This window comes from Canis aureus, chromosome 5, assembly GCF_053574225.1.
Source record: "Canis aureus isolate CA01 chromosome 5, VMU_Caureus_v.1.0, whole genome shotgun sequence".
Classification (NCBI taxonomy): Eukaryota; Metazoa; Chordata; class Mammalia; order Carnivora; family Canidae; genus Canis; species Canis aureus.
In genome coordinates, this window is record NC_135615.1 from 36,568,816 (window position 1) to 36,591,334 (window position 22,519).

At 47.3% G+C, this 22,519-nt stretch overlaps 3 protein-coding genes across 4 annotated transcripts; 2 read left to right on the forward strand and 1 right to left on the reverse strand.

Annotated features, from left to right (window-relative positions):
• The first annotated feature begins 26 nt into the window (after positions 1 to 26).
• Positions 27 to 12,548, forward strand: IK (IK cytokine). The gene is made up of 20 exons (XM_077897526.1): positions 27 to 197; positions 738 to 804; positions 2,626 to 2,718; positions 3,192 to 3,251; positions 4,063 to 4,230; positions 4,429 to 4,543; positions 4,997 to 5,067; positions 5,163 to 5,209; positions 6,455 to 6,618; positions 7,850 to 7,958; positions 8,309 to 8,348; positions 8,509 to 8,704; positions 8,959 to 8,977; positions 9,840 to 9,918; positions 10,195 to 10,275; positions 10,539 to 10,596; positions 11,675 to 11,763; positions 11,960 to 12,068; positions 12,239 to 12,273; positions 12,358 to 12,548. The coding sequence occupies exons 1-20, from the start codon at positions 182 to 184 to the stop codon at positions 12,383 to 12,385; spliced, it is 1,644 nt and encodes a 547-aa protein (XP_077753652.1). The 5' UTR covers positions 27 to 181; the 3' UTR covers positions 12,386 to 12,548.
• A 1,871-nt stretch (positions 12,549 to 14,419) lies between these two features.
• On the forward strand, positions 14,420 to 19,659 carry WDR55 (WD repeat domain 55). The gene is made up of 7 exons (XM_077897541.1): positions 14,420 to 14,715; positions 17,869 to 17,969; positions 18,052 to 18,139; positions 18,230 to 18,409; positions 18,506 to 18,605; positions 18,691 to 18,860; positions 18,945 to 19,659. Exons 1-7 carry the CDS (start codon positions 14,519 to 14,521, stop codon positions 19,264 to 19,266), a joined length of 1,158 nt encoding a protein of 385 aa, XP_077753667.1. The 5' UTR covers positions 14,420 to 14,518; the 3' UTR covers positions 19,267 to 19,659.
• On the reverse strand, positions 17,965 to 22,450 carry DND1 (DND microRNA-mediated repression inhibitor 1). 2 transcript variants are annotated; one of them, XM_077897540.1, is made up of 4 exons: positions 22,159 to 22,450; positions 21,909 to 22,026; positions 21,058 to 21,519; positions 17,965 to 20,435 (listed from the first exon to the last, which is right to left on the reverse strand). In XM_077897540.1, the coding sequence occupies exons 1-4, from the start codon at positions 22,180 to 22,182 to the stop codon at positions 19,978 to 19,980; spliced, it is 1,062 nt and encodes a 353-aa protein (XP_077753666.1). In that variant the 5' UTR covers positions 22,183 to 22,450; the 3' UTR covers positions 17,965 to 19,977. The 2 variants fall into 2 exon arrangements, with proteins under 2 accessions (XP_077753666.1, XP_077753665.1); XM_077897539.1 differs by having other exon boundaries at positions 21,909 to 22,450.
• Between the last annotated feature and the right edge of the window lie 69 nt (positions 22,451 to 22,519).

Below are 22,519 nucleotides of genomic sequence, written 5' to 3' on the forward strand. Positions count from 1 at the left end.
GATTGCAGAGGGAGTGGTCCGCTTTCTCTCCAATTTCTTCGCGAGTGGGCGGTGGCGGAAAGGTTTTGGAGCGCAAAGCACTGTGGGCTGGTTCCTGAGGTGCATGGTGGGAAAAAGCTTATCCCGGCTGTGTTGTCTTTGGAGCTTCAGTCCCTGCTGGCGTTGAAACACCGCCGACGAAATGCCGGAACGAGACAGTAAGGCTCGGGTCATCTGTCCATTATTACCTGCAGGATTTGGGACGCTTGGCACGTTGTTTTCACTTCACAGTTTAAGCCCTGTGTAGGTGGTGTGACGCTGGGACCTGGCGAAGCCGTTGGGTCTCGAATGAAGCCAGGCAGCTCCGGACTCTTGTCTTTCTAAGCGTTGTCCTTGCCCCAAATAACCAGGGGTGTGTTTGTGAACTACTCGCTACCGCCAGCACCTGACTTTGGGCTGCGCCAGTTGATCTTAACACAGAGTATATTAGATGTCATTTTCCGGAAGTATCTGCTAATTCTCCAGCGCCGGTTTAGGGGCCCACTTCTCTGCCCCAGCAGCTCCTTGTATTTTCTCTCTTGGGCATTTATTACGTTGCATTGTCACTGTCGCTGTGTTTTTCTTCCTCATTAGACTGAGCAATTTGACACGAAAACATCAGTGTTGTTTACTAATAGAGTCCCAACTTTGGCACAGGAACTGACACGAAAGAGATTGATTAAATTAACGCCAATTTTTCTTTTTTTTTTTTTTTTTAGGTGAGCCGTTCTCCAACCCTTTGGCTCCAGATGGCCACGATGTGGATGATCCTCACTCCTTCCACCAGTGAGTGTTCCAATATAGTACTCTGGGCATGAACTGAGGGATGAATAGAGTGGTGTGGTGATGGTGAAATAATTCTAAATGCCTTGTCAGCAAGGATGGCGAAAAAAAATGTACCCTTTCCCCTTTATCTCTGAACTTTCATTGGATCAGGTCAACTGCATGAGAGTATTAGAGGGAAAATTCTGGCTGGGAGGGTGCCAGTTTTTAAAGTTAATGTTTAATTACGCATGATAATAGTTGATTCTGGTAGAAAATTAAAGTAGAAGTGAGGGAGGGTAATGATGTGTTTGATAATAATCCTAATTCCAGTTCCTTTCTTAAAGGTAACCACTGTTCCTTTTTTACGTCTTTTTTACCCCCTTACTTAAAAAAAAAAAAAAGGAAAAAAAGTAGTCTGTGTCACTGCCATGAAAATCATCTCCAGGATGGAAAATAAGCAAGTGGCAGTAGGTGTTTTATTTATATATACAAATAAAATAATGCTACTTAATTTTAATATTTCAACTTACAAATAATAAAGTCTTTTCCAACATGCATATACGTATATATAAAGGGATTTTTATTTTTAAAGATTTGTTTATTTCTGAGAAAGAGAGTATGTGTGAGCAACACAGAGGGGCAGAGGGAGAAGGGAAGCAGACTCCCTGATGAATGAGGAGCCTGACGCAGGCTTGATCTCTCCAACTGGAGACTTGGAGATCAAGATCTGAGCCAAAACTAAGAGTCGACACTTAACCAACTGAGCTACCCAGGTGCCCCAAGGACTTTGTCCTTGACTAGACTTTCCTCAGGCTTCTCTGGGGTCTATTTTTGACTAGTCCTGCTAGGCTCAGTTTTAGCAAAGAATGCTGCTAAGACAATTTATGGAGAATCCCCTTAAGTAATCAAGTAGATTCAGTCAAGGGCCTCCCCCTCCCCTCCCATGGCTAACCAAGTTCCTCTTAGTGATTTTCTTTATAAATCCCCAGTTGTCCCAGTTTGTATTCAGAGTTGAGTTTCATTCCCTCTCCCCTGTTGCAGTAGTCTTTATTCCTATTACAGTAAATGTCTTCCTTGGGAACACTTAGCAGGATTCTTTGCTCAAACTGGGCATAGCAGGCTAAGGGGCAGCCTGTCAGAAGAGGGCTCAACGGGGCCTGACTAAAGTTTGGTCAAGGAGTGAGTCTTTGTCACTGTACCGATTAAAATTATCTTTTTTTTTTTTTTAAGATGTTGTTTATCTATTTGAGAGTGTGCACACACATACAAGTGAGAGGTGGAGAGGGAGAAGCAGACGCCATATAGGCATTGAGTCACAGGGCTCAATTGCAGGACCCTGAGATCATGATCTAAGCTGAAGGCAGGCAGGTGCCCCTAAAATTATCTCTTTCATTGCTCTTTGCCTCCCATTTGGGAAACACTGTTACCATTTAGTCTCTAGTTAATGGACATTTAGGTTGCTTTCAAGTTTGTATTACTTTCAAAGCTGAAATTGAACATTTTTTTTACAAGCCTTTTTATACACCTATGCCAGTAATTATCGAATCTAAATATAGGTGAATGGTGTTGCTAGGTCATAGGATATACACACTTAAATTTTGATACAGGCAGGTTGCCGTCCCATTGGCTATACTGATGTACATTCCCCTTAGCGGAATATTCATTTCCCAAATTCTCACTCATACTTGATTTATCAGACTTTTTAATAGTGCTTTGAAGCATTAAGAGTGCTATGTTTTTGTTTTATATTTTCCTGATTTCTAATAAAGTTAACCATGTATTTTACATACTCCTTTCCCAATTCTTATTGGGTACTAATTTTTAAAATTTTTGCCTTCTAAGATCAAAACTCACCAATGAAGATTTCAGGAAACTTCTCATGACCCCAAGGGCTGCACCCACCTCTGCACCGCCCTCTAAATCACGTCACCATGAGTAAGTTCTGGGGTTTTCCAACCTGTTTCGCATCTCCTTTTTTTCCCCCCATCTCCTTCCTACAGAAAATCTACCAAACTAGTTGTCTTAGGAGCTGGAAGGCTAGTTCTTTTTCAAAGCCTATGATTCTGATTCTCTCCAACTGGAGATTGAAGCTCCAGTGAAGATGAGGGTGTTCTAAGATCTGACAGTGTGTTCCACACACCACTTGTACTATTAGAGTTGCTGCTAGTGTTTAAATGGGCAGCTTCCAGGGTCGATTCCAGCCCTGTAGACTCAGATACTTCAGGTGGTTGTGATACTTTCTAAAGCTTAGGACCACTCACCTACAAATGTAGACCTGGATCTCTGCATGGTTGAAGCTGTTGCTTTGTTCCATAATCTAGGCCTTTCTTCATTCTTCAAGGCCACTTGTTGGGGTTTTCTGGGGCTCTGGCAATATTTTGCCATTAGTGAATTTCTCTGTCTTCTAGGATGCCAAGGGAGTACAATGAGGATGAAGACCCAGCTGCACGAAGGAGAAAAAAGAAGAGGTGAAGGAAAGATAGAGGAATGTTGGGCTATAGATTGGATAGTGTTTGGGTGAAAGGCATAGGGGCTAGTAGTTATGAGGCTAGAGATTAAGATTTTTCTGTATTGTCTTGAGGTTCTCTAGTGGATAGGAGTGATAAGTGGGAATTTAGGACTTTGGAGTCAGACTGCAGGATTTCAGTCTCAACTTTACCAGTTCCTGAAAAGACAAAAGATAACTGTGGGCATAGTCCCTAATATTTCTAATTCTTGATATTCTAATGGGTAGAACAGAGAGTGATTTCGTAACTTTCATCTGGTTGTCAAGAGGATCAATTATGATAGTGCATGTAAGCATTTAGTGCCTGGGATATTTTAATTACCCAATAAATCCTATCTGCTGTTGTCACCACCATCATTATCATCATTATCTATAAGATAGTAAAATTCCTGGACCTGGTATTTTGCTGGCCTTTCTTTTTGGGGAAGACCAGCAAGGAATGACTTATTTTTAGTTGAAATATGGAAGGTGATATAAATTTAGATAACTTCTTAGTTGTCCTATGGAAAAGTCTCATAACCTGTTAGAGACTCAGTGATACAGCATTAAAGAATTCTGAAGTGACATGGAATGTCCTGAGGCAGCATTGAAAGAGTATCTCTCTGAACTGGATGAAGCCATAGTTCTGATTTTGAGGATTATCCGAGGGTGACAGCAGTACTATCAGGACATATATGAGCTTTCACCAGACAGTTGGATGAAATAGGAAGAATTCTACTGACCTTGGGATAGCAGCTGGTGAGCCTTATGCATTTGCTTTTCCGTGGTCACAGTTATTATGCCAAGCTTCGTCAACAAGAAATTGAGAGAGAGAGAGAGCTAGCAGAGAAATATCGTGACCGTGCCAAGGAACGGCGAGATGGTGTGAACAAAGATTATGAGGAAACGGAGCTGATCAGTACCACAGCTAACTACAGGGCTGTGGGCCCCACTGCTGAAGCGTGAGTACCCAGGCTGCCAGGGCATGATTCCCTCAGCCTCCAGAGTCTTAAAGTCACAGTGTGAATTCTTCCTAATGAAAAATGAGCTTTCCCCACTTTGGAGCCCGAGCTGGGCCATTTCAAGAGAGACACTTGAAAGGCACTTTGTGAGAGGCACTCACAAAGGACTGTTTTAATGTGGCTTCTTTCATTATACAGGGACAAGTCAGCTGCAGAGAAGAGAAGACAGTTGATCCAGGAGTCCAAGTTCTTGGGTGGTGACATGGAACATACTCATTTGGTGAAAGGGTTGGATTTTGCTCTGCTCCAAAAGGTGATCCTTGGTGGGTGGGTGGAGAGTAATCATAGAATGCTGAATGCTCTTCTGTGGGCCTTTCAAGGTGAAGGAGGGGAGACTGTTAGCCCACACCATAGAGAAGGGCTAATGGTTCCTCCTATGTAGGACTAAGTGCTACTCATCCTTCAAGTCTCAGCCTCAAGGGTTGTATTTTTGGGGGGGCAGCCATCCCTGATCACCCAAGTATGGTTAAACCCCACTCCTCACTTCCCACTTCCTGTACCCTCCATATCTCTCTTATTTCACATATCACAGTTATCACATTTTTTCATTTGTCTCTTCTGCTGTAAGCTCCATTAGGGCAAGGACTGTATTGTCTTGTTCAGTTTTAAGTCCTTGGTTTCTGGCACAATGTGGTAGATAGTGGTGTTAGGTAAATGTTTGTAAAATGAATAAATGTCTAAACCCTACATGCTTTTTTCCTGTTAGGTACGAGCTGAGATTGCCAGCAAAGAGAAAGAAGAGGAAGAACTTATGGAAAAGCCTCAGAAGGAAACTAAGTGTGTAAACATCAGGGAAAGCTTCTAAGTTTAGGTGAGTGGGACTTAAAGTAGGAACACATTTGGCTAAAAGGAAAATTCTTTTGTCTTTTCAGGAAAGATGAAGATCCTGAGAATAAAATTGAATTTAAGACGCGCTTGGGTGAGTATAGAATTTCTACACTAGAGGTTGTGCATTTTAGGTAAATTATAGGGAATTTAATGCTCTGGGCAGAATATGCTTCCCCTTCGTGTCATACTGTTCTCTTTCTTGCCCCCAGATTAGTGACTTCTCTTAGAATACTCTACTAGAACTCAGATGTGGGGTTAGTCATTTCGTGTATGTTATTAATGTCTTAATTAGGTTGGAAGGTCTTGCAGATTGTAGCTTATGCATTAAGGGAGGTAGCTTACAGCTTATGCATTAAAAGAGCTAGCGTGGTTGGTGATTAAAAGCTCAGAATTTGGGACACCTGGGTGGCTCAGTGGTTGAGCGTCTGCCTTTGGCTCAGGGCGTGATCCCAGGATCCAGGATCGAATCCCACATCGGGCTCCTTTCAGGGAGCCTGCTTATCCTTCTGCCTGTGTCTCTGCCTTTCTCTGTGTCTCTCATGAATAAATAAAGAAAATCTTTAAAAAAGATTTAAAAGATTATTCATGAGAGACAGATAGAGAGGAGAGGCAGAGACACAGGCAGAGGGAGAAGGAGAAGCAGGCTTCTCACAGGGAGCCTGATGTGGGACTTGATCCAGGGGCCTCCGGGATCACGCACTGAGCCAAAGGCAGATGCTCAACCGCTGAGCCACCCAGGCATCCCAATAAAGAAAATCTTTAGAAAAATAAATAAAAGCTCAGAATTTACAGTCAAAGACTGGGGTTTGAATCCTACTGATAAAACCATATGAGGCATGTGATATTAGGCAACTGACTTCACAAGTCTCAGTGCCTGTTTGTCTATCTGCAAAAATGGAGTTAATTCACCTCATGGCAGCAACAAAAAACAGTATATGCATTGTAATTATGTTGTACATGTAGCTGAGCTGATTTTCCCATCATTGTCAGTATCCCCTTAAGCCTCATCCTTCTTCCTCATGGGACCTAATACAATGTGAGGCCCATGGTACTTTTGAGAAGGCAATGTAAAAGAGTGGATAGGAGCTCAGGCTTTGGAGTTAGACAGGCTGGGCCCTATTCTTTATTCCGTTGCTTAGTAGTTGTGTGAATTTAGGTAAATTGCTTCACTCTCAGCTTGAGTATTCTGATCATTTAAAAGGAGATGATAACATGTACCTTACAGGGCTCTTGTGAAAATTGAGGCAATAGTATGTGGCACAGAGTAAGCACTTGCTAAATGGCAGCTGTTGTAGAAGTTTCTCAGTGGCTATGCTTCCTCCTCTTCTTTTCATAGGCCGCAATGTTTACCGCACACTCTTTAGGAGCAAGGCGTATGAACGGAATGAGCTGTTCCTCCCAGGCCGCATGGCCTATGTGGTAGACCTGGATGATGAGTATGCTGACACGGATATCCCCACCACACTGATCCGCAGCAAAGCAGATTGCCCCACCATGGAGGTAAGTGATCCAAGTCCTGAGAGCCTGTCATGTGGGCCTCAGACCTGGGAATCAGCCTCAGTTCTACCCTGGGCCTCATCCACCACATTTAACCCATCACTATGAGCCTGTTCACTTTTTACTTTGTAAATTTTCATTGAATCCATTCACTTATCTCTATCAACATTCCAGTTGAAGCTATCGTGTCTTATTGGAACTATTAAAAGATACCCCTATTTTGTTTCCTCACTTTCACTCTGGTTTCTTTCTACTATTTTATTTTTATTGAGTTGTAATTCATGTTTCATATAATTTGCCTCTTGAAAATGTACAATTCAATGGCTTTTAGTATTTGTAGAATTACGCAGCCATCACTCAGCGTGAAATATTTTTCATCACCCCCCAAAAAAAAATACCTCTGTACTTTTAATCATAACCCCACAATCTTCCTAACCCCTTTTCTATTGTGATTTTTACATATGGCCAGTGTGATCTTTTCAACATGTGAATTTTTGTCTCACCACACTTGAGAAGCTTTCAGTGATTTTTCGTTATTAGTATAAAGAGTAAAATCTTTGTTGTGGCCTCTGAGCTCCTGCAACGTCGGCCTTCTGAGCTTCTTTTTACCATGATTCCCTGTTTGTTCTCCAGTGAATCCCATGTTCTTGAATATGCTAGATTTACTGTTTTGTTTTTAGAGAGAGGGAGAGTGTGGGAGGGAGGGGAGGAGAGGTTGGAGGGGCTGAAGGAAAGAGAGTCTTAAGCAGGCTCCACACCTATTGCGGAGCTTGATCTCACAATCGTTAGATCATGACCTGAGCTGAAATCAACAGTCAGATACCCAACCGACTGACCCACCCAGATGCCCTAGATTTCCCTTTTGACCCAGACCTTCATATATGTTACTCTGTGTGCCTGGAATGTTCTATGACACCTGTTTTCCCTATTTTTTACCTGGTTGATTATAATTTATTCTTGAGGGATCCCTGGGTGGTGCAGCGGTTTGGTGCCTGCCTTTGGCCCAGGGCGCGATCCTGGAGACCTGGGATCAAATCCCACGTCGGGCTCCCGGTGCATGGAGCCTGCTTCTCCCTCTGCCTGTGTCTCTGCCTCTCTCTCTCTCTCTGTGTGACTATCATAAATAAATAAAAAAAATTAAAAAAAAATAATTATTCTTGAATTCGTTGAATGAAAGAATGAATGAAGAGATTCTTGCTTTATGGGATAACACCCTTGCTGCTTGGGGTTTCAGGCCCAGACCACACTGACCACAAATGACATCGTAATCAGCAAGCTCACCCAGATCCTTTCATACCTGCGTCAGGGTACCCGCAATAAGAAGCTCAAGAAGAAGGATAAAGGTAACCTGGAGGGTTATGGAGAGAAACCTTAACCCTGGAGGGACATTATTGGGTGGAACCAAGGTTTCCTGGAGCCTTCTGTGTCCAGAGCATTGTGAGGCTCCAGAAGAGGAGAAGAAATGGGAGCATTGGAACATTAACAAGGAGATGGTTACTTCCAGGTTCTGTCTGTTTGACCTACCCAGGAAACAGTGGTCCACTTTGAGGCCTGAGGAGGGAGAGTATCGGGAGCTTTTGTTATCCCACCTTCTAAACAGATGTTTAAATGGGCATTTGAAGGTGGAGAACATGTTGGACTGAGTGGGAATCAACTCAGGAATGTTTTCTTTACTACTCCTTGTACATTTTAGGGAAGATGGAAGAGAAGAAACCCCCTGAGGCCGACATGAAGTATGTATCCCAGCCATGTCACCTGATATGTGTGAGAAAAGGGCTCTGTGTTTCTTGTCTTTGGCATTTTGGGGAGGCCTTGACCTGAGAATCTGGAAAAATGGCCATGGAAAACGGAAGTGTGTATGACTTTGGCAGCTAGTGATCTCTGTTTTTCTAGTATATTTGAAGACATTGGGGATTATGTGCCATCCACAACCAAGACTCCTCGGGATAAGGAGCGGGAGAGATATCGGGAGCGAGAGCGTGATCGGGAGAGAGACCGGGAGCGGGAGCGGGACCGAGACCGAGAGAGAGAGAGAGAGGAAGAGAAGAAGAGGCACAGCTACTTTGAGAAGCCGAAAGTGGATGATGAGGTGAGAGATGGCCCTGGTACCAAGTGGTGGAGCTGCCCATCTCTGTGCCTGCCCCGCCAGATACAAGATTCATTTGTTACCTAGGTGACTTATGGCTCTGTAGTGGCAACGGGGCCAGCTAATCCAGGGTGGGAAGCATCCTGGAAATGAGGCAGGAAGTGGGTAGGGAGTTGATTTACAGATAATCAAGCAGGGGAGGGATGAGCGTGAATTCGTCATAGCACTACTCACTTCAGTTTCTGTTTTCTTTCCAGCCCATGGACATTGACAAAGGTGGGTGATACATGAGACATCTTGCGTTCGATCTGGTGGTCTTGCTTTCCCCTGGGCTGAGTCTATCCTAGAGCTCAGAGCTGGCAGAGGTTGAGACTGGGACTTCCTGGTCTGGGTTCTCATTAAGATGCTTGTCTGGCGGGCAGCCCTGGTGGCCCAGCAGTTTAGCGCTGCCTTCAGCCCGGGGTGTGATCCTGGAGACCCGGGATCGAGTCCCACATTGGGCTCCCTGCATGGAGCCTGCTTCTCCCTCTGCCTGTGTCTCTGCCTCTCTCTCTCTCTGTGTCTCTCATGAATAAATAAATAAAATCTTAAAAAAAAAAAAAAAAAGAATGCTTGTCTTGCTCCATAGAATAGAAAGATGAGCCTGGGTTATCTGCATCTTTTGGGCAATGGCAGGGCATATTTGCTCTGTTAGATACAGTTCCTCCAGTGGTGGGGTTCCGAAGACGTGAGTCAGGTCGAATCAGCAGTATTGTGTGTACACAACTCCATCTTAACCAGAGTAGCTCATTATTTTTATTGTAATTTTTTTTCAAGGATTCATTTATTTTAGAGAGTATGCACACACAAGTGGGAGGAGGGGAGAGAGAGAGGGAGAGAATCAAGCCAACTCCCCAGTGAGTGCAGAGCCTGACATGGGGCTGGATTCTACTGCCCTGAGAGCCCTGGAAGCCTGCTGCTCAACCAACTGAGCCACCCAGGGGCCCCAGAGTAGCTTATTAGTTGGAATTTGATTACAATTTTGTTAGCTAAAAGTTTTTTCTGTTGCCTAAAAAAAAAATATTATAAAAACATTAAAAGTGTGTTGGGGGGTGGTGCAGAATTTGTAAGTTCCTTGTTTCATGATCTTTTCCCTTAGGACCTGGATCTGCTAAGGAGTTGATCAAGTCAATCAATGAAAAGTTTGCTGGGTCTGCTGGCTGGGAAGGCACTGAGTCATATCCTTTATTTCACTATGTTGCTGGATTCTAGAATAGTGTTATCCTGTTTTCATTCTAATTCCACCCATCTCCCTGCTTCCCCAGAACCCCCAGCCCCCACTTCACGCTTTGCTTTTTATGCTAAATTTTGACAGGGCTGCAGTCATGTCTTTCCCATTTCTCAGAGGACCCATTCAAGTCCTTAAAAGTTTCATGTTGGGGCTTCTGGTTCTTGGCCCTTCCTTTTTGAAGCTTTCTGCTATACGTAGAATTATTTTCTTTAACATAGCATATGCTGAAGAAGCCAGAGGACAAAAAGCAACTAGGAGACTTTTTTGGAATGTCCAACAGTTATGCCGAATGTTACCCAGCCACGTATGTAAGACTGTTAAAGGAGGCTGAAATGATTGGAGAACAAGTTATAGAGAGGGGAATGAAGTGTAAACTTGATTACCTGGGACACAGGGATACTTCTTACTTAGATGAATTGTTCTTTTAGGTGCTGAGTGGGAGGTCTTGGGTTGGGGTAGGGGTCATTTTTAGGCATATAACATCTTAGCTGGGTAGGTTTCTGAATAAACTATAGGGGTCTGGGTCTGTACCATCTGTTTAATGTTTTAACTGTTGCTTCTTTTTAGGATGGATGACATGGCTGTGGATAGTGATGAGGAGGTGGATTACAGCAAAATGGACCAGGTGTGGAGTTGGAAGGATGGGTAGGGATTCTTGGGCAGCTATTCTTCAGCACATACCCCCTTCCTGACTCCCAACAGATCTTTGTCTCATATTCTGGGCCATAACCTGCCCTCAGCTGACAGTAAGAGCAACAGCATTGTGGAGTCATAGGAAGCTTACCTTTTTTAAAAGATTTTATTTATTTATTCGTGAGAGACAGAGACAGAGAGGCAGAGACACAGGCAGAGGGAGAAGCAGGCTCCATGTAGGAAGCCTGATGTGGGACTTGATCCTGGAACTCTGGGATCACGACCAGAGCCAAAGGCAGATGCTAAACCGCTGAGCCACCCAGGCATCCTGAAAGCTTACCTTTTAAAGTGTCAGTATGAAAGCAAGTGAGATAGGCCAAAAATAGATTTTTATTTTCTACAAAGTGCTGGGCTTTGATTTCCATACTTAGGGAGTAAGCAAGACTTTAGTGCATAAATAGAAAGGGTAGAAGGAATTTCAGTGTTTACAAAACAAGTGAGTTTTATTCTAGCCAGGATTGAAGTGTTCTTAGTCTTAAAAATAACCTCATGGCACTTGGGTGGCTCAGAGAGTTAAGTGTAAGACTCCTGATCGCAGCTCAGGTCTTGATCACAGTGTCATGAACTGAAGCCCCACATTGGGTTCCATACTGGGTGTGGAGCCTACTTAACAAAAACAACCACAGCCCTGACAAATAACACCTTTAATGGTGAAGAAATTTCGTCTTCTTTTTCCTTGTTTCTCTTTATTGCAGTGCTTGAGCCTGGTTTAATTCCATATTGGAGACTTGCTTACCCTGGTTCTGCCATTTATCAGTTTCATGACCTAGTTTCCTCATCAGGAGAATAGAGAGGAATATGGTTCTCTTTTAATAGAGTTTGAGAGAATTAAAAATGTGTTTGGTGTTCAGAATAATGTCTGGTACTAGTAAGCATTTGTTATTATTTATTAGGGTGGGATTTATGAATAATGAAACAGGATTGTGGGAGAACCTGGCTTTAGGTAAGGGCTAAAGAATTGTTTCCACTGACATTTCTTTCTTCCTTGTTCCCATTCTGTCTTCTAACAGGGTAATAAGAAAGGCCCCTTAGGCCGCTGGGACTTTGATACCCAGGAGGAATACAGCGAATATATGAACAACAAGGAGGCTTTGCCCAAGTGAGTCAGTACTAAATATGGCCAGGGAGTGATGAGAGGGATGATGAGGGGATGGGCCAGCCTTAACCCGAAGGTGTAGTCTGGCTGAGGCATTCCTAAATAGGTTCTTTAGTCACAGGGCCATCTGGGAATACCTTGGTACTGCTGTGCAACCTCTGATGCCTTCTTTCCTCCAACTGCCCTTTATTTTTCTCAGGGCTGCATTCCAGTATGGCATCAAGATGTCTGAAGGGCGGAAAACCAGGCGCTTCAAGGAAACCAATGATAAGGCAGAGCTTGATCGCCAGTGGAAGAAGATTAGTGCGGTAAGTGAGATCACCTCTTGGGTGGATTTCATCTGGGAGGAGACAGTGGCCTACAGATGAAGGAATAGGCAGGGTTGGAGAGCCAAGGAAATAGGGGAGAGGTCAGCCTGGTACCTCATGTGAGCTTAGATGGACAGCATAACTGTTGAGTGTAACTGTTCTTTTTGTAGATCATTGAGAAGAGGAAGAAGATGGAGGCCGATGGGTGAGCAGCAGTACTCTTCTGGGGCACTGTGGGAATTGCTTAGAGTATTGATCTTACATTGACTTATTTCTCCTTCCATTGCAGAGTTGAAGTGAAAAGACCAAAATACTAATCTCCAGTTCCAAGTCTAAAAATGATTCCCCAAAAGGAATGGGCTCACAAGTGCTTGCTTTCTGCAATTCCGAAAAAAGTTGCAAGGTCTCTTTGAATGTATATAAAATGTTATTGTATAATCATTTAGTTCCATTAAATCTAGTTGGGGAACAAAAATGGAATTATGTCCTCCTGAGAGCTTTAGAAATTCTTAGCACACATTGCTTGCTGCTTCTCTGACTGAAGGGATAATCTCGGGGAGGAGTCTTGGGGGATCCCTGTGTTAAGCAAGGTTTGGTGCTCATCAACACCCTGAAATGTCTGCCAAAGCCCAAGATGGATCCCTTGGCTTCTGTTTCTGTTTTTTTTTTTGTTGTTGTTTTGTTTTTTTATTCATTTATGATAGTCACAGAGAGAGAGAGAGAGGCAGAGACATAGGCAGAGGGAGAAGCAGGCTCCATGCACCGGGAGCCTGATGTGGGATTCGATCCCGGGTCTCCAGGATTGCGCCCTGGGCCAAAGGCAGGCGCCAAACTGCTGCGCCACCCAGGGATCCCTCCCTTGGCTTCTGAATCATTCTGTCCCCAACATTTCCTCCTTTCTATTCATCACAAGCACTTTGGCCTGGTTCTCATAAGGGTTTTTTTCTGGCTGGATCCCTACCTGCCACTGCCTGCCCTAAGCCTAAGACTTGTAGGATCAGCTCATACGAGGAAAGCTAGAAGCCCCCCTTAACCTTTGCCTTTGGTCACTTTCAGCTTGATAGGGCAAGAGTGTTTGAGGAAGCCAGCTTTGTGCATGGCATTTAGGAGACTGAAATGGGGCGCTCTCTGCAATAGCACCCTGAATGCCTAATATGAGACAGTAAAGGACACCCTGGTTTCATGGTTGTAGACAGTGTTCCCAGTTAAGAAAAAGATCACAGAGACCTGGCTTAGATGAAGATACCTAGAGAGTCATTAAATTTAAGACCTGGGGGTTGGGGTGCGTGGCTGGCTCAGTCTGTAGAACATGACTGAATCCTGAGTTCAAGCTCTTCCACATTGGGCATAGAGGTTACTTAAAACAACAACTAAAAACAACCTGGGGGTTGACTGTCCATTTAAAATCAGTTTATGCAGGGGAGCCTCGCTGGCAGAACATGGGACTCTCAATCTCAGGGTTGTAAGTTCAAGCCCCACACTGGGTGTTGATCTTACTTAAAAAAAATAAAGTCAGTTTCTGCAAATATCACCAAGCCTGGTGGACATGCTCAAGGTCCTCTGGTTGGTCATATGGTGAGTCACAAGGACCCCGAACTTCACATGGCAACTTTTCCATTCACACAGGACATACAGCTTCTCTGAGGTCCCTCGCCTCACTTTCACCTCTCCTTAAGCGGGTTGGGCATCAGCATATAAGATGTCTTAGAAGGCCTAGTCACACAGTGATGTGAGGCTCCTCTTCAGTCCCAGAAGCTTGTGTCCTTACTTGCCCCACCAAAGAGTGCTCCCATCTTTATGGAATCTTTGGTAACCAGAATGTTAACGTCGACAGTTGTGCCCATTTTTCTCTTCAGAACTCCTTGCCAGCTCTGAGCTCTGCTGGCCTGGCCCACTTGAGGGTATGCAGCCAAAGTGAAGAAACCGCCAGGGCGCTGTTCCTGTTTCCCCAAAGATGTTGAGCACAGACCGCCCCAGTTTAAGCGCGTCCTTGGGCTGCCTACTGTCCACGACCTCTGCAAATCACATTCTCGCTTTTGCTGCCTCTGGACTAAGCTGAAGGCTGCTCTTTGGGTGTCACCAAGCCAGGAAAGGCTGGGGTCCCCTTCTCCTCTGCTCAGGGCAGTAAATCATTCCTACTAGTCACAGGAGGGAGTACCACACTGTCAGCATCGATCAAGATGAGGGAAAAGGACTTACAGTTCCCAAATTTAAGTGATGTGACCAAGGACAGCACTGATAGTACGGACATCTACTTGGTCCAGGAAAGGGCGGGTCCGGGGATTCGCTCCACCCACACCTACTCGCCAGCCGGCCCCGCCCGTTCCCGGCCCAGCGCCACTTCCGGCTCCGCCCCCAGGCGGAAGTGGCGTTTCGGGCCCTCCCCCAGTCCCGTGGGAGGTTTTTGGGCCCACAGCTCAGGTGCGGAGTAGCGCGGCCTCCTCCGGCTTATGGACCACGGTCGTGCGTGTGAGGAGAGGCCAGCCGAGGATGGGAGCGACGAGGAAGACCCCGACTCCACGGAAGCCCCGGTCCGCATCCGAGAAACTCCGGAAGACATCGTGCTGGAAGCACCGGCCAGCGGGCTGGCGTTCCATCCGGCCCGCGACCTCCTGGCGGCGGGGGACGTGGACGGGGACGTGTTCGTGTAAGTGTGGGGCAGGGCTCGGGACTGCGGGATCTGGGAGCTCCATAGGGATGGAGGCGGAATGAGGAGAGAAAGGTGCAGGGAGACAAATCTTTCAAGACACTTCTGGTCCAATTCGTTCAGTAACGTTTGGTTTTAAACCAGTTACCACACAGTCTCTTGCAACAACTGAAAGGAAGACAAAATGGCTGGAGTGTCCTGACAAAGCCCAGAGACAGTACCGGGACAAAAAGCGTTCAGGACAGTTATTTTTCACCGGACTGTATAAAGCCTGCCTGAAACGGGTGGAACACGCCGCACCTCCTCCGCCAGCTTTGCTTCTTGCCGGCTTTAATCTTTCAAAAACACAAATCCAACCACCTCTTGATTAAAATTTTTTTAAAAGATCTTATTTATTCATGAGAGACACAGAAAGAGAGGCAGAGACATAGGCCGCGAGAGAAACCGGTTCCTTTCCTCACCGGGAGCGTAATGAGGGACTCCATCCGAGAATCCCGGAATCAGGACCTGAGCCAAAGGCAGGAGCTTAACCACCGAGCCACCCACGTGCCCTCTTTTCCTGATTAAAACCCTTCAATAGTTTACTTTTGTTTTAAGGGTCTTGGACGTCCAGTCCTCGCTCATTTTCCCCTTTAATTTCTGTGTTCATTCATTCTTACCTTTCATGTGGACCTTAAATCCACAGCTCTTTCGCAGGTTATTCTTTCTCTTGGAAAACGTTTTTCTCCTCACTTGTACCCAGTGTCCCTCAGATCTCAAGATCTATCTCTACACTCCTCCATTCCCGACTAAATGAGATTACCCTTTAGACTTGGCTACTCTGGCACCAGGTAATTTTCCCTCCTAAATTTCATAATGGTTTGTAATCCTACATCCATTTGTTTAATTATCTGAATGCCTGTCCTCTCAACTAAAACATTTTTTCAAAATTTTTTGACTTCACCCCATACCAGAAATACTTTATATATTATGTGTGATGCACCCTGATGTTTTCTGGCTTATTACATTTTTAACTGAAGGCACAAAGACCTAAAATGCTAGTTGCAGCCAGCTAATAGGTCATAACTAGAGTTTGAAAAACACTTTTCTGTAATCTTTAGTCTGTTTTATTCTCCATTATGTCTGCTTCTAGACCAGGCTAAGTGCTCAAAACATATTTGACTTTGAATAAGAGAAGTAGGCTGGAAGCAGTGAAAAGTCATTGAAGGTTTTAACTAGAAGAGTTGTGCTGTCATATTTACCTAATGACATTAAACCTCAACCTCTTCAGTCTCCTTGGGCAATTTAACGTCCGTATTTTCGTCTTCAAAAACGGGAATAATAACACAGGCATACCTCTGAGATATTGCAGGTTTTGCCCAGACTATTGCAATAAAATCACATGAATCTTTTGGTTTCCCCATGCATGTAAGTATACACTATACTGCAGTCTATTAAACGTGCACTAGCATTATGTCTAAAAAATAATATACATACCTTAATTGAAAAATACCTTATTGCTAAAAAATGCTAACCATCACGAGTGAGTCAATTACTAGTGACAGATAATCCTAATAAAAAAGTTTGAGGGGATCCCTGGGTGGCTCAGCGGTTTAGCGCCTGCCTTTGGCCCAGGGCGCAATCCTGGAGTCCCGGGATCGAGTCCCACGTCGGGCTCCCGGCATGGAGCCTGCTTCTCCCTCCTCCTGTGTCTCTGCCTTTCTCTCTCTCTCTATCATAAATAAATAAATAAATCTTAAAAAAAAAAAAAAGTTTGAAATATTGCAAGAATTACCAAACTGTGACAGACACACAAAGTAAGCAGATGCTGTTGGAAAAATGGCACCAATAGACTTTCTCTAGACAGGGTTAGTACAGACCTTGAGTTTGTAAAAAAATAAAAAAATAAAAAAAAATAAATGCAGTGCTTGTGAGGCACAATAAAAGGAGGTCTGTCTATATCCACCTTGTAGAGTGGTCAAGTGTATAGTATGGCAAAAAAAAAAAAAGTGTATACTCTGGACCTCGACTTTTACGCACATCACTATTACTGCAGTTTGTCTCCTTCTCTCTCCCCAGCCATGCCCATTTGGTGGGTTTCTGACCTCTCCCGTGACCATTCTTAAGAGGTTCCTTTTCCCATAGGATTAAATTCATTTTTGCTTGGCCAATCAGGTCTCAAGTCCAGTTCAACCCATCTTTCCAGATTCAGCCATTTCACTCTCCTGCAGCTGGAACCCTCATTCCTTGTGTCTGCCCTAGAAGGGACATTGATATCTGCCTCCAGTATCTGCCAGGTGAACTACTTACTCTTCATGACCCAACTCACATCTTTACCTTAGCTTTCCAGGGCTCTTTTCTCATGCTAGGCACTGGGACAGAGCAAACAAACGGACCCAGTTCTGCTCACCTGGTACTCCTCAGCAACTAAGCCCTTTTCATCTGGCCCCTTTGAAGATCTGCTCTGAGGCAGGCACTGGGGATACACTCTGGACAGGTAGTTGCCTCAAAACTGAACTTCCAGGCTGGTGCTTTTCTGTTCAACTCCATTTTGATTCTACCTCCTTTTCAGCATGTGGACACAGTGTGCTGTAATTCGTTTTAACTTTTCTTTAGCTCCTAGAGACCTGGAGTACAACAGCCACATCTTGTTAATTTTTATATTTCCAATTTATGGGGCTGTTTTTTTGTTTAACATTTTTGATTCTGTATTTGAGAGCCAGAGAGCACAAGCTAGGGGAGTAGCAAAGGGAGAGGGAGCAGACTGCCCCCCCCCACCCCCCCACCCCCAACCAGAGAGCCCAATGAGGGGCTGGCTCCATTCCAGGACCCTGGAATCATCACCTGAGCTAAAGGCAGATGCTTAACCAACTGAGCCACCTAGGGGCCCCTGTTCTTCTTCTGTCTTTATCAAGTATCTCATGCTCTCCATAGTGGTCCAGATCTAGTATTTTCCCAGGCTGGGTGATGTGGGGTCAGTTCACAAAGAAGTCCTAAACAAATGTACTTTGAATTAAAGATGGAATATTTGAAAATGGAAAATTGGGATGGCAAGTTCCTTAGGTTTGGTGGTATACAAGCAGCAATTCCTAGTTAGGTGGATGGTTGCCTAGTTGGTCTTTATATTCCATGCTGGCAGGGTCTGGAGCCATTCACTCTCCTCCTCCCCCCTAGCTTTTCCTACTCTTGCCAAGAGGGAGAAACGAAGGAGCTCTGGTCCTCAGGTCACCACCTCAAATCGTGCCGAGCCGTAGTCTTTTCTGAAGATGGACAGAGTGAGTATTAGGGAAGGCAGCCGGCAATCTGGTGACAAGGGAGCAGTGAGCAGCACCATGACCTGAGCACCTTTCCCGCCAGAACTTGTTACTGTCTCCAAGGACAAAGCCATCCATGTACTAGATGTGGAGCAGGGCCGACTGGAAAGACGCATTTCCAAGGCTCACGGGTAAGGGGAACTTACTGTGTGTTGAGGTCAAGGGTAAGGTGGTAGGTTCCTCCTGGGACAAAGATGCTTCAAGAAGCTTTGTGTCTCTAGTGCCCCCATCAACAGTCTGCTGCTGGTAGATGAGAATGTCCTGGTCACTGGGGATGACACAGGTGGTGTCCGGCTCTGGGACCAGCGGAAGGAGGGCCCCTTAATGGATATGCGGCAGCATGAGGAATATATTGCTGACATGGCTCTGGACCCATCCAAGAAGCTGCTGCTTACAGCCAGGTACAACCTCAAAGCTGCATCCCTTTCCCTTCCCTGTTAAAGCTCTCTCCTTCAACAGGAGCTTTAGTCAAGCCTGCTGCTCTGCTCTCTTTACAGTGGGGATGGCTGCCTTGGTGTCTTCAACATCAGGCGACGCCGGTTTGAACTGCTCTCAGAGCCTCAGTCTGGAGACCTGACCTCTGTCACTCTCATGAAAGTACAAGCTGGTTTTGGGGTTTTGGGGATATGCTAGGGATCCATTTTGATGGGGCTCCACAAACAGTTTCCTTCTTTTCCTACAGTATGGGAAGAAGGTAGCCTGTGGCTCCAGTGAAGGTACCATCTACCTCTTCAACTGGAATGGCTTTGGGGCCACAAGTGATCGGTTTGCCCTAAGAGCTGAGTCTATTGACTGCATGGTTCCAGTTACGGAGAGCCTGCTGTGTACTGGTTCCACTGATGGAGTCATCAGGTGAGAGAAGCCAGGACCACCCTCAGATCACACCAGGGACAGACCCAACCAGCCAAGACCAAACACTGTTTTCTCTCTGCCCAGGGCTGTCAATATCTTGCCGAACCGAGTGGTGGGCAGTGTGGGCCAGCATGCTGGGGAGCCTGTGGAGAAGCTGGCCCTCTCCCACTGCACCCACTTCCTGGCCAGCAGTGGCCATGACCAGCGCCTCAAGTTCTGGAACATGTCCCAGCTGCGGGCTGTGGTAGTAGATGACTACCGCCGGCGCAAGAAGAAGGGAGGGCCACTGCGAGCCCTAAGCAGCAAGGCTTGGAGCACTGAGGACTTCTTTGCAGGACTGAGGGAAGAGGGAGAGGAATCCACAGCTAAGAAGGAAGAGGAGGAGAGTGAGGATGACAGTGATTGAGGAAAGAAGTTGACTCTCAAAATAGGACCTCACTGGGCAAGTCTTACATCCTGGGCTGGATACCTAGAGAGGCTCTGAATTTAAAATACTCCGCAGTGCACAAAGATGCATAGCCAGAGGCTCAAGACTGAGGGCAGTGATGTGAGGAAGTACTTGCCCTGTGGCAGCTACTCCTTCTACCAGTGTAAGAGAAGCCCACAGCTGGGGCAAGATAGCACGGACACAGGCGTACACCAACCAGGGGTTTAATATAAATACAAACGGCAGAGAAAAACCCCAAAATCACACATACACTGTAACCAGACTCTTAAGTAGTGAGGACAAAAGGCAGAATTCTGACCCTCTGGCTCAGCCAGCCTCCAAATAAAATTAAAGATTGACAAATCAGGAAAACGAGATTGATGTTAAGCTACGGGAGGAGAGGAAGGGGTGTTTGCATGTGTATCACACAGAGAATGGCTACAGAATACCACAGGGTCAAGTCAGACCCTGGGCTGGGAGGGGGAGAGCAAAGTCCCTCCCCACACTTAGCCAAACCTGAGCTTTCCCAGGTGCCCTGGGGCCTTGCCCCAGCTGGGAGGCTGTGTCAGAGGTAGGGCAGGACCTGTGGTCTCCCTCCTTGAGATCAGATGGTGGCTGCCCAGGCCTGCTGGGCTGGGGACTGACACAGGCTCTGCCCATGTGTTCAGGCTGCCTGTGAAGAAGACAGGGTCACTGCTTAACCACCATACCTGCCTCAGCCCCAGCAGACCGGAAGAGGCCGGCTCCAGACTCCCTCAGTGCCTCTAGCAGCCTTGCAGACACAGCATCCTTAGCCACTTCATGCCCTTCCTGCCCTTCTGGAGCCAGCACAACCCAGATGAGGCCGCTGAAGGGCACCGGGTGTCCCGGGATCACCACCTGGTACCAGAAGCGGTGCCAGCCTGCAGGGCCTGTGCCCAAACACTTGGTTAGGAACACTGGGCTACCCAGCTTCATTTGTTGGCACAACAGCTGCAGGGTAGCCCGGGCCCCTTGGGACTCCAGCTTGTCCCTGGAGGGGGCCAGTCGACTGCCCTCTGGCTGTAGGCCCTGCAGGGGGGGGCCCATGAACTGCTGGCGGAGTCGCTGCTTCAGGTCTGGCTTGAGCCATTCGACCGACACCTGCTCTCCACAGAGGCGTGACTGCCCTGCAGGAGAAAGACAAGAGGAGATCTAAGCCCTGGATCCAACCCTTTAGAACCTACATTGCCTGTTTAACTTCTAGCCTTCCCATTTCCTGGTGGTCTGACCTGGAGTTCAACTTCTCCAGGCTTCCAGTGTTTCTTTGAAAAGAAACTGCTGTCTTCTAAGTTTCCTTGTTGGGAGTACTGGCTGATGGAGGCTTTGTCTACCTCATGACCATCACAATAGCTAACCTTTACTGTGACTACCTTTACTGTGAATACTAGCCAAGAATCAGGGAATGTGTTAAGTGCCACCTAATTCTCACAACAGCCTTAGGGAGGCAGTTTATAGTAGATAAAAGGTAGACTCAGTAAGACTGCCTAGGGCAAATCAATTTCTCTCAAAACCCTCTCTTCATAACTAAAGAGGGAGATCATCCTGTGTAACATTGGAATGTTGGAGAATAAGTTGCGAGATAATGCATGGGAAGCGTCAACATGTGTGGTGCCGGGTAGCACCAACGGAAATTAAAAATGTATGACGTCTAAAACTCAGGCGTTCTTAACCCTAAGATCCTGCTTTACCTTCTATGCTGACAGGTAAAGTATGGCATCATAATGTTTGGCCGCAGCCCCGCCCCCTTACCTTCCACCAGGGCTTTTTTGGCCATGGCGGCGGCGCGGTGCGAGCTGAACTTGAGCAACGCAATTTGCGCGGGCGCCGGCCCAGGGCTGGGCATCAGCAGCGCCTCCTGCAGGCCGGGGCCCAGGGGCTGCAGCGCGAGCAGCAGCGCGCGGCGGCTCAGGCCCGGAGGCAGCCCGTCCACGCTCAGCTCGCACTTCTCCGTGCTGCGGCACACGAGCAGCGGGCAGGACGGCCGCAGCGGGTGGTTGTGCAGCGTAGCGATGGCCGCCTGGGCGCCGCGCCGCGAACTGTAGCGGGCGTAGGCGAAGCCGCGGTTCAGGCCGCTGAAGGTCATCATCAGGCGGAACTCGTAGAGGCGGCCCACGCGCTGGAACAGTGGGATCAGCTGGTGCTCGTACACGTCCTGCGGCAGCCGCCCGATAAACACCTCCGACCCGGCCGGCGGCGGGCTGCCCACCCAGCCTGGGGGAAGGGGCGGAAAGGGGCACCGTCATCCTCCCGGACGGTTCCGGGTTCGAGCCCGGGAACCCAGCGCGAGAGGGCCTATGAGCAAACGTCTATGAAATGGGTGCAGCAGTCGAACCCCGAGTCGCCAGCATAACTGGGTGCCTGAGCCCACTACAGCGCTGGCAGGGTGGGTGCACCGTGAGGCTGGCTCCCACCCTCGAGGGGGCAGGCGGGCGGAGAGCCACAGACAAGTTTCCTCAGCTGCTTGACCCGAGGGGGGGCGACGGATAGGTAAGGGATTTCCGACTGCAGAGCGCTGGGGGCAGGCCCCTCCCCCAGGCGGTGCCGGTCGGGGCCGTCGAGGCTGGTGGAGCCCGACGGGCGTAGAGCTGGGACTACCGTACCTGGGGGTGGCCCGCCATACTTCCTCTGCCCGTTCACCTGCACCAGGCGGATGCCCGTCTCCCTGACCCACGCCTCCAACGCCGCCTTGTTCTCAGGATTCACCCTCTCACACCATAGCTGAAGGGGAAACGGCAGGCTGGAATGGCGGATCTCCACGCCCGTCCCCACCGCGACTGGGCAACTGCAGCCCAATGAGCCACTACCCCCTGCGCAGCTAGCGCTTGTTGAGCCCCCTTGCCAGCCACTTACCTCACACTCGCGCTTGGACTGCATGACTCTCACGGCTGCCCGTCGGCACCCCCTTTATAACCTCCTCCCCAAAGGCCTCTGGAAGCTTCCCTACCCCTCCTCCCCGCAAGCTCTCATTGGCTCTGAGCACGACCCCGCCCTCCAAGGGGGTGGGGGTACCCACTGCACGTGCGCCTCGGGAACCTGACTTTCAGGTGAAAGCTAGAAACCTAAACCGGTGAGTGTGCGACCAGCCCCAACTCCTAGGGCTTGGATGTGCGCTGGAGGCAAGAGCCTCAAGGGCACCCTTCACCCTGGGGAAGAGCCCGTGGGGCCTACTGTAGAGCCTCCCCGCCCCTTCCCCCCGTTTTCGCCGCTCAAG

What these genes read in the sequence shown, in the direction of transcription:
- WDR55 (XM_077897541.1), top strand. Translation starts at nt 14,519, where the DNA reads ATGGACCACGGTCGTGCGTGTGAGGAGAGGCCAGCCGAGGATGGGAGC. An exon ending in GTGGACGGGGACGTGTTCGT is followed by an intron (nt 14,716 to 17,868) that starts GTAAGTGTGGGG and finishes CCTCCCCCCTAG; the next exon opens with CTTTTCCTACTCTTGCCAAG. An exon ending in TCCACTGATGGAGTCATCAG is followed by an intron (nt 18,861 to 18,944) that starts GTGAGAGAAGCC and finishes CTCTCTGCCCAG; the next exon opens with GGCTGTCAATATCTTGCCGA.
- IK (XM_077897526.1), top strand. An exon ending in ATTTTGCTCTGCTCCAAAAG is followed by an intron (nt 4,544 to 4,996) that starts GTGATCCTTGGT and finishes TTTTCCTGTTAG; the next exon opens with GTACGAGCTGAGATTGCCAG. An exon ending in AAGCCTCAGAAGGAAACTAA is followed by an intron (nt 5,068 to 5,162) that starts GTGTGTAAACAT and finishes TTGTCTTTTCAG; the next exon opens with GAAAGATGAAGATCCTGAGA.
- DND1 (XM_077897539.1), bottom strand. Translation starts at nt 22,182, where the DNA reads ATGCAGTCCAAGCGCGAGTGTGAGGTAAGTGGCTGGCAAGGGGGCTCA. An exon ending in GTATGGCGGGCCACCCCCAG is followed by an intron (nt 21,520 to 21,908) that starts GTACGGTAGTCC and finishes CCCTTCCCCCAG; the next exon opens with GCTGGGTGGGCAGCCCGCCG. An exon ending in CAAAAAAGCCCTGGTGGAAG is followed by an intron (nt 20,436 to 21,057) that starts GTAAGGGGGCGG and finishes TTTCTCCTGCAG; the next exon opens with GGCAGTCACGCCTCTGTGGA.